The 9,968-nt window shown below is 49.4% G+C and overlaps 1 protein-coding gene across 1 annotated transcript; it reads left to right on the top strand.

Moving 5' to 3' along the window:
- Positions 1 to 5,117: 5,117 nt before the first annotated feature.
- LOC123039079 (receptor-like serine/threonine-protein kinase NCRK) lies at positions 5,118 to 8,396 on the top strand. The gene is made up of 7 exons (XM_044462378.1): positions 5,118 to 5,427; positions 5,502 to 5,738; positions 5,852 to 5,991; positions 6,086 to 6,769; positions 6,843 to 6,984; positions 7,223 to 7,359; positions 7,929 to 8,396. The coding sequence occupies exons 1-7, from the start codon at positions 5,118 to 5,120 to the stop codon at positions 8,394 to 8,396; spliced, it is 2,118 nt and encodes a 705-aa protein (XP_044318313.1).
- The last annotated feature ends 1,572 nt before the right edge of the window (positions 8,397 to 9,968 follow it).

The raw sequence follows: 9,968 nt of genomic DNA, 5'->3' as shown, positions 1-9,968 counted from the left end.
ATCCGGCACTGCGCAGCTTCTGGATCTGCCCCTCCGTGACGGAGGAGGCCATCCACTTGCCTCCTGCTCCGGACATGGTTGGAGAAGGTTGAGGTGAGATGTGCGGACTTGGGCGCTGGAGCTCGGGTTCACGGAGATGGATAAGCCAAGGAGGAAGAAGGCACATGTGATAGGGTTGGATCTTTATCCCCTTATATGGGCGGACGAAAACATGCGTCCCCACCAGCCTGATAAAACTCGCTTATCCCCCAAGCGCCACAATCAATGGCGCGGTTGGGTTACCCACGTCCGTATTGATGGGGATCCCGGAATAAGGGGAACACGATCTCTGCTTCGACAAGACGTGCCAAGGAAACCGCTTCGCTAAACGCACTGAGGTGGTACAATAAAAACGATTTAAGTAAAGGATTGGTAGTGGTGTGACGCCACACCATCAAATACGTCAGCAGATTGAACTTGTGTGAATATTATTCTCTCTACGGTGGTATGTGGAAATTATTTTTGCAGAGCCGGACACTATCCTGGTGTTCGCAATCTTCTATAAATTATTCAGAGGAGGAACCCGCCTTGCAATGCCGAAGACAATATGCGCGCCGGACTCGTCATCATTCAAGCCTGGTTCAGGGGCTACTGAGGGAGTCCTAGACTAGGGGGTGTCCGGATAGCCGAACTATCATCATCGGTCGGACTCCAAGATTATGAAGATACAAGATTGAAGACTTCGTCCCGTGTCCGGATGGGACTTTCCTTGGCGTGGAAGGCAAGCTTGGCGATACGGATATGTAGATCTCCTACCATTGTAACCGACTCTGTGTAACCCTAGCCCTCTCCGGTGTCTATATAAACCGGATGGCTTTAGTCCGTAGGACGAACAACAATCATACCATAGGCTAGCTTCTAGGGTTTAGCCTCCTTGATCTCGTGGTAGATCTACTCTTGTAACACACATCATCAATATTAATCAAGCATGACGTAGGGTTTTACCTCCATCAAGAGGGCCCGAACCTGGGTAAAACATCGTGTCCCTTGTCTACTGTTACCATCCGCCTAGACGCACAGTTTGGGACCCCCTACCCGAGATCCGCCGGTTTTGACACCGACACTCCTCCTTGCTGGATCAAGGCGCGGGAGACGTCACCAGGCTGCACGTGTGTTGAACGCGGAGGTGCCGTTGTTCGGTGCTAAGATCGGAATCCACCGCGATCTGAATCGCTTCGAGTACGACTCCCTCATCCGTGTTCTTGTAACGCTTCCGTCTCACGGTCTTCAAGGGTATGAAGATGCAGTCCTCTCTCTCTCGTTGCTAGTTGCTCCATAGATTGATCTTGGTGATGCGTAGAAATTTTTTATTTTCTGCAACGATCTCCAATAGTGGCATAATGAGCTAGGTCTATGCGTAGTTTCTATGCACGAGTAGAACACAATTTTGTTGTGGGCGTAGATTTTGTTAATTTACTTGCTACTACTAGTCTTATCTTGTTTCGACCCATATCGTGGGATGAAGCGGCCCGGACCGACCTTACACGTACACTTACATGAGACAGGTTCCACCGACTGACATGCACTAGTTGCATAAGGTGGCTAGCGGGTGTCTATCTCTCCCACCTTAGTCAGATCGGATTCGATGAAAAGGGTCCTTATGAAGGGTAAATAGAAATTGGCATATCACATTGTGGTTTTGGCGTAGGTAAGAAACGTTCTTGCTAGAACCCTATAGCAGCCACGTAAAAACATGCAACAACAATTAGAGGACGTCTAACTTGTTTTTGCAGCATATGCCTTGTGATGTGATATGGCCAAAAAGGATGTGATGAATGAAATATATGTGATGTATGAGATTGATCATGTTCTTGTAATAGGAATCACGACTTGCATGTCGATGAGTATGACAACCGGCAGGAGCCATAGGAGTTGTCTTTATTTATTGTATGACCTGCATGTCACTGAATAACGCCATGTAATTACTTTACTTCTTTGCTAAACCGTTAGCCATAGTAGTAGAAGTAATAGTTGGCGAGACAACTTCATGGAGACACGATGATGGAGATCATGGTGTCATACCGGTGACGATGATGATCATGGCGCCCCGAAGAGAGAGATTGAGAGGAGTAGGAAGAATAACCCACATGTGGTTTTGTCCATGGCGGATCTGGCTGCCGCCATGGATGGCGCTCTGCTGGACTCCCTATCCTTCCAACATCAGAGAAGGAGGAGGAAGGAGGGGGAGGGGGCTGCGGCGGGAGTGGACATCGCCGGATTTGGGGGAGGCATGAGGTGCGAGGCCGACGGTGGTTGTGGATGAGGAAGGGAATCGCGGGTGGGAGGGAGAAGTGGAATGGGGGAGCCTATGGACAGAGGGGGGAGAGTGAGGGAGAGAGGAGGGATTCGGCTGAGGATATGGAGAGTTCGCCTACCTTGTACTTAGTAGTAGCGAGGGGTATAAACCCGCACTACTACTATTAACTTAGTAGTACCGCAGGTTCATACCCCTCGCTACTATTATGGCATGTCCCGAGGGGGGGGGCACGGTAGAGACTTCTTAGTAGTAGCGAGGGTTAAAACCCCGCGCTACTACTATCTACTTAGTAGCAGCGAGGTGTAAAAAAACACGCCTCCACTAGGACGAAGAGTACTCTTTGGTCAAACATAGGCCAAGGGTCCTCGGGGGCCCACCTCTTCACGTTAATTGTAAGCCGAAGTTGCATGACACGTGTCTTCGGCTTTTCTTAGGCCAAAGTGTAAATTTGTTTTTTGCAATTTGACCTAGGAATCTTGTACAACCATCCCTGTCTTAGACATTGAAAGAATAAACTTTCCCGCCAACCCTTTCCCTCCATATGTTCCTGCCAACCCTTTTCCGCCGTTCTTTCCCACCAACTCTTTTCCGCCATTATTTCCCGCCAACCCTTTCCATCCATCTTCTCTTCTCAACCCTTTCCATCCATTCATGGTAGTGGCCATAGTTGCGGCGCTTGCTGCTAGGGGGCTCCTCCATGCGCTCGTCGTCGCCAACCATATGAACCGCCACCTTGCCCTTCTTGTCAACGGCCGGGAGCACCTCCATGCCCATCTCATTGCTCTCCTCGATCTGCACACAATTCATGGAGTCAGTCACATCACATAGTTCATGGCTTATTGAAGAGCATGTAGTTAAAACGGCATGACTGTCACTCTTCCTCCTCATCATCACGCCTATATTTACTCACCCTGACCACCACTACTTACCCACTCCCTCTCTTCTCTCACTATCAACTTTCCTCCTCTCCATAGCCATGAGCTCTAGCTCCAGCTCCAACGCCAACCCCTTCCCTTGGGGTATTGGCTGGAGGGCCTTCTTCCTCGGGTGGTCGGCTGGTGACCGCTCCAAATTTGAGAACACCATGGAGGTGTGCTCGAACTTCGGCTCCATGTCTGACATACAGAAGGAATCTGATGCAGTGCTCATGAGGGCCACTGCACAAGAGTTGAAGACGATGATTCCTAACCCAGCGAAGGGCACAATGGCAGCCGACATCATTCGCTAGGCCATGAATCAGGCTGTCTCCGACTACGCTATACATAGGAAGAGGTGGTCCAAGTACAAGAACTACTGGGATCCTACCGTTCTGCAGTGTATTGGGAGACGACAATCGTGCCGCCGGCGGTCATCGGTGGGGAGCCTAAGCAGGAGGAAGAATCGGTGCAGATGCCTGTGAGGGCGCCGGAGTCAGTCCGTCATACCTGGAAGATCGACCTCGACTCCGCCGAGGACGACGACGACCCGCCGCCTCGCACGACAATAGACAAGAAGATGAAGGCCAGCCACTCGACCCGCCGCTCCGCACGCCTCAACGGCCGCCACGGTTAGCCAGTGTTTGTTGTGTACCCCCAATCCCCCAATCCCCCTTCTACTCCATCCGCATCTACCTCTATTCCGATCTTGCATGAACTAGTATGAACTCGTATGAACTAGTATGAACTGCCATACTTATCTACCTCTATTCTTCATTCCCCTCTCCGTCGTGGATTGAGTCTATTGCCGGATCGAACGCGAAAAAGTAGTGCATGCCGAACAGAAAAGTGCTTACCGCCATTGTCGCGGGCCAGGTGATGATCCGCTCGTCGGGGATGGAGTCCGGTGGCCTTCTTGCTCTCCTCCGAGCCGCCGCCGCCGGTGAAGTTGGGAAAGTGGGGAGAGGGAGCGGCGAGGGGCGGTGAGGCTAATAATCGCCGGCGCTTTGGGAAGCAACGCGGCTTCTCGAGCGTGGCCGCGCGCGTGCAGCTGCCGCCGCGCACGTGCACCGCTCGGGCCTGGCTCTGGAGAAACTGTCAATTTGAACGTTCCCAGGGTTCCAGGCCCAGGACTGCTTTACACATCGTGCCATGCAGGCCCAACAGTGTATGCAGGCAACCAAACAGCCAATTTTCTTTCCGTGCGGGTTTGGTTGGACCTCATGCAGGAAACCAAGCACACCCTATGTTCTTTTTTTTTGAGAAAAACAGCGCTCAAATTGGCAAAGCGGCGGGACATGGGCTACTTTTGGCGCGAATTAAATGAATCTGTGGCACTAAATGGGCTATTCCTGTGGGCCGAGAAGCGACCGACATGTATATTATTATTCATGTGAGTCGATGGACGAGCGCACAGAAAAAGTATAATCTATTCCTGGCATGCAGCTGCGGCCCGACAGTAGAAGCCCATTTTCCTGTGCGCTATCGCGGGCCCGACAGAAAAATAAGAGACTCACAGAGATATTTCAGTTTCTGGTAGTGATCAGACGTGTGATATAAAGTGTTCCTCCTTATGTTTTCCCCTAGTTCCTTTAGTATCCTACTCATCTAGAAAAATTGAGTGTCATGTCTGGGCTGCCCGTCAGCATGATACCGTCCATTGGAAGAGAAATATACAAAATGGTGGCTCCGGCAGTCGAGAGACCAAAAAGAATATTTGAATTTAAAACTAATCTTTGACTTTGACACAATACATGTAGACCAATTCGTTGTCTTCCAATATAAAAGCCTAATTTCCTCGCAAAAAAAGAATATAAAAACCTAATTTGACGTGGGGAGGCAATAATATATGTCCGGCATCGCTTGCAACTTGCAAGCCAGCTGCGTGGGTGCCGCGCGGGCTAGCTATGGGGTCCAGTTCCAAGGCTGCTTCAAGGAAGTCGACGGCGTCGTCGTCGTCGTCCTCGTGGAGAACACTCGTCCACGGCTGCCTCGGCGGGGCCATGGCGGCGGGGGAGAACGTCCCAGCAAGCGGCGGGTTGGCGCAGCAGCCACCGCCAATCGTCACGAACAACGACCTGCCGCTGGCGGCGTCCAACTCCAACCTGCACGCCTTCACGTTCGCGGAGCTGTGCGAGGCGACCGAGGGGTTCGCCTGCTGCAACCAAATCGGCAGCGGCGAGTTCGGGACGGCCTACAGGGGATTCATCGAGGACGGTGTCCGGCCGGGGCTCCCGGCGCAGCCCGTCGCCGTCAAGCGGACACGGTGGCGGGTCGACAACTGCGTCGAGGGAATGGTGGTACGTACCTACTCCTCGATGTCAGCCCCCAATTTCACATTGATCAGATGTACTCCATCTCCATCTCTCGGCTACCGTGTGATCAGAAGGAGGCGATGTTCCTCGGGGAGCTGCAGCTGCGGCATCCCTGCCTGGTGAGGATGATCGGCTACTGCTGCGAGGAGGAGCACAGGCTCCTCGTCTACGAGCTCATGGACCATGGCAGCTTGGACGACTACTTCTTCAAGCGTACGTACGCACACAAGGAGCCCTCCTAGCGTTGACTCTATCCCCAATTCCCCATATGTGCAAATCAGAAAATGACATCGAAATGAATTCATTTCATGTGATGCAAATTTCAGCTTTTTATCGTCCCGTGCTGCCATGGTCAACCAGACTAAGCATCGTCTTAGCTACGGCGAAAGGGCTGGTGTCCCTCCACGGCGCGGAGAAGCCATTGATCTGCGGCGAATTCAATGCCTCCGACATCCTACTGGACTCGGTAGGAGACCATTCTGCATCTCTCGCCCTTGTTAAATGTTAACTACGCAACTTGGGAGGACACAACCGGCTAATAGTTTATGCTCCTTCTCCAGGATAACAATGCCAAGATCTCGCTCTCGGGCCTGAGGCTTGACACGAGAGCGAGCGACGGCTCGGTCACCACCACGCGCTCGCGCCTTGGAACACCGCGCGGCAGCGCACCGGAGTACGTCATGTCCGGCAGTCTCACCCCGAAATGGGACGTGTACAGCTTCGGGGTGGTGTTGTTGGAGATTCTGATCACAGGGATGAAGTGGGTAGACATGAAAAGACCCGTCAAGGAGGAGCGGAACCTGTTGGAGTACGCGCGGCCGAATCTCGAAGACCCGGTTAAACTGGCAGGGATCATGGATAGAGCATTGAAGGCCATCTACCCAGTGGCAGCCGCACACAAGGCTGCCCTGGTCACATACAAGTGTCTCCATGTCAAACCCGAGGAGAGGCCAGACATGTCGGACGTCGTGAAGGCGCTGGATCTGCTTACCGACGCCGTCATCAAGGAGGATCAGTTGCCGGTGCCGGCGCCCGTGTCGCCCAACTCCAACATGCACAGGTTCACCTTTGCGGAGCTGAGCGCCGCAACCGGAGGGTTCGCCTCAGGAAACAAAATCGGCAGCGGCAGTTTCGGGACGGTGTACAGGGGATCCCTCGAGGACGGCTTCCGGCCGGGGCTCCCGGCGCAGCCAGTCGCCGTCAAGAGAGTCCGTGCTGACGACTACCACTCCGAGGAACATCTGGTATGTAGGTAGATCGATGTACGTGTTCTGTTAGTGAATAGTATCTCTAATCAACTTCCTTCTCTGTGATTAGAAAGACTCGATATTCCTGGGGGAGCTGCAGCCGCGGCAGCCGAGCCTGGTGAAGATGATCGGCTACTGCTACGAGGGGCTGCACAGGCTTCTCGTCTACGAGCTAATGGGCCATGGCAGCTTGGCAAACTACCTCTCCAGTGGTAAGTCAGTACGCACGAAACCTCCCAATTAACGCCTTGACTTTAATTAACCCACATTTACAAAACTACGTACTACTCCTTTTGAAAGTGATCTGTGATGTGTGCAGAGCATGATTCATGGTTAATGATTTCTGCAAGAATTGAAATGGATCAAGTTAATTTTCCAGTGATTTGTACCTGCAAAACAATTTCATGTGATATCTATTGGCAAAATAATATCATGTATCATATGTTTTAGATATTCGTGTTGTGTTGTCATGGTCAACACGGTTAAGCATTGCTCTAGCTACCGCGAAAGGGTTGTTGTCCCTCCATGGTGAAGAGAAGCCACTGATCTCCGTCAAATTTAACGCCTCCAACATCTTACTAGACTCGGTGATCATTCTTCCTCTTTTTTTAGTGATTGTTTATTTAGTCCATATGCATGGAATTTTGAGAGGATAACAATTTTTTGATGAAATAAACTTTGCACCCTAATTTCATTGAAATAAAATTGATAGTACAACACAATAAACATGTTTTGTTTGGTTGACCGTGCCCACTAGGCAACGATTGGAAAGAAAGAAACAACCACCTAACACGAGAGGAGCGGGCAATAATTTTTCAATAAAGGGCGCTTTTTATTAACTCAAATGTAACATCAAGCAGATACAAAGCATGATTAGCAATACCCGGCCTCTACATAATTAAGATGCACACAGTCAAAACTATACTTAATCATAAAGAAGTGGTTCTAGGGATAGGTTTCTTAATTTACTTTTGCAATCACGATTCTTTTCCATTTCACAAGAACTTCGTATTTTCGTTTATGCACTGAAAGAGTCACGGACATTGTAATTAAGCATTTTATCAGCAGGGCCACTAGAAAGACCATCGATTGCCACTATTACCTGGCTAGACCCAACATACACTCGCTAATGATTTTTACTCTGTGTACACTTCAGTATAACAATGTCAAGCTATCAGACCTGTGGTTCGCCAGAAAATACGGGAAAGGTGATGATCCTAACGTGTACACACTCATAACAAGTGGGTACGGCTCTGCGCCGGAGTACGTCATGTCCGGGGACTTCACCAAGAAGAGCGACGTGTACTGCTTCGGAGTGGTGTTACTGGAGATCCTAACCGGACAGAGGTTGGCCTGGTTGGCCTGTGCTTCAGAACAGAACCTGCGGAACCTACGACCACGTCTGAGAGACCCGCTCAAGCTAGGGAGGGTCATGGACCCGGTGTTGAAAGACATTTACCCGGTGGCAGCGGCACATGATGCTTGCATGGTCGCGTATAGGTGCCTTCACGCAAGCCCCGGGAAACGTCCAAGCATGTTGGCTGTTGTGGAGGCACTTGATTTGCTTGTTGGTGTCACCATCGCGGACGAGGTCGAAGCTAGTCAGACAAGCACAAGGTCATGATCGTGAGCTAAGCTTTGTCATCGTTTCCATGTAAACATGTTAATCCAATCTTTATTTTCTTGTAATTATATAGACGATCATTGTCCTTGTGTTCATACTTATGTACTATGGCGTGTTTGCATGTTTAATTCACTATATATGTTTCCTCTCTCTTATGGATACATCAAAAAAGACATCAAAAAGGTATATATTATATCTGATATTTAGCAAGGAAAATAATAGGCAGTACAACTGAAACACAACTGACAGTACAAAAGAAATACACTTCCCAACATACTACTCCCTTCATCTCAAAATAAGTGCCGCCGATTTAGTACAAAATTATACTAAATGGATGACACTTATTTTGGGACGAAGGGGGTATTGTTCTTCTTCCTTTGATTGTATGCCACTCGGTAGAGATTGAAATTGCACCGAACCAACAGTAAAAGAAAGAGATATCTATAAACATCTTCGTCATACCATGCTTTAAAGACCACAATAACCACTCGCCCGTTGAAATGAAGTTGTTGAAGAAACATCAGTTGGAGCATCATCCCATGCAAAACAGGCTTGCAATCCGTCAACATTGTTTCAGACGGTTGGATAAACCAGACCATGCCAGAGAACAATACAAATAAGATGTCAAAGTTGTCACACTAATGGCTGGCCAATTGCTTTGCTTGAATGGCACACCAGAAGGCAAGATCTGAAGAGAGCCAACATATTCGGGGATACAAACTCTCATAGGCCCCTTTACGCCGAAACGGACATCGTCAAGATAGGGAGAGACTGAAGAGACCTTATTCCAACACATCATTGCCGCCGCTGCCGCCTATGTCGATGAGAAAACAAAACCTAAGGACATAAAACGGAATGGGCGGACGAGTCCCCACTCCTCGTAAAAAAATCATAAGACCGTGCTCTTATTATTTTTTTACAAGGGGAGTATCACTTAAACTGGTTTATGCCTTCCGATGCGCAATTTTTGAATTAATGGACAGAAGTGTGCATCTGGTCCAAGTTTATGGACCAGTGGGACGTTTTACTCCAGATGTTATAGGCAAAAGCAAACTGTGTCGTCGCTTGGAAGCAGTAGAATGCATTAAGCTTTATTTTTGGAGTTCCTTTTTTCAAAAGAAACAGGATTTTTTTTGAGAAAATGGAGAATTTCTTGTAGTAGTACATTTGTTTTTTTAGGGGTAAGGCAAACTTTATTACTCATAAATCACAGTTTGTGGGATACAACTTGCATGGGGATGAACAAGCCACATGTGGCGCCCCTGCTGAAGAGAAAGAGATGATCTAGCTATCTTATGAGCATTGCTATTCGATGCCCGGCCTTCAAACACGAAAGTACAATTAAAAGCAGAACCTCGTGAGCTTATTTTCTGAGATGATCGCTCCATACTTGCCCTTATAACCCTTATTAATATCATTGATCACCTGCTTAGAATCTGACGCTATGAAGAAATCCCGGATGTGCAAGTCTTCAGCCAAAGACAGTGCCTCCCGACAAGCGATAGCTTCCTGTGTCGCTGCATCCACGACCCCTGGGATCACCAGGGCTGAGCTGCCCAAGTAATTACCTTC

This window comes from Triticum aestivum, chromosome 2B (genome assembly GCF_018294505.1).
Source record: "Triticum aestivum cultivar Chinese Spring chromosome 2B, IWGSC CS RefSeq v2.1, whole genome shotgun sequence".
Classification (NCBI taxonomy): Eukaryota; Viridiplantae; Streptophyta; class Magnoliopsida; order Poales; family Poaceae; genus Triticum; species Triticum aestivum.
Note: the sequence above shows the minus strand (reverse complement) of the source record. Positions and strands in the feature narration are given on the sequence as shown.

Excerpts from the sequence above, each read along its gene's own strand:
- LOC123039079 (XM_044462378.1), top strand. The coding sequence starts at position 5,118 with ATGGGGTCCAGTTCCAAGGCTGCTTCAAGGAAGTCGACGGCGTCGTCG. Across the intron at positions 6,770-6,842 it reads ACCACTCCGAGGAACATCTG|AAAGACTCGATATTCCTGGG; the intron begins GTATGTAGGTAG and ends CTCTGTGATTAG. Across the intron at positions 7,360-7,928 it reads CCAACATCTTACTAGACTCG|TATAACAATGTCAAGCTATC; the intron begins GTGATCATTCTT and ends TGTACACTTCAG.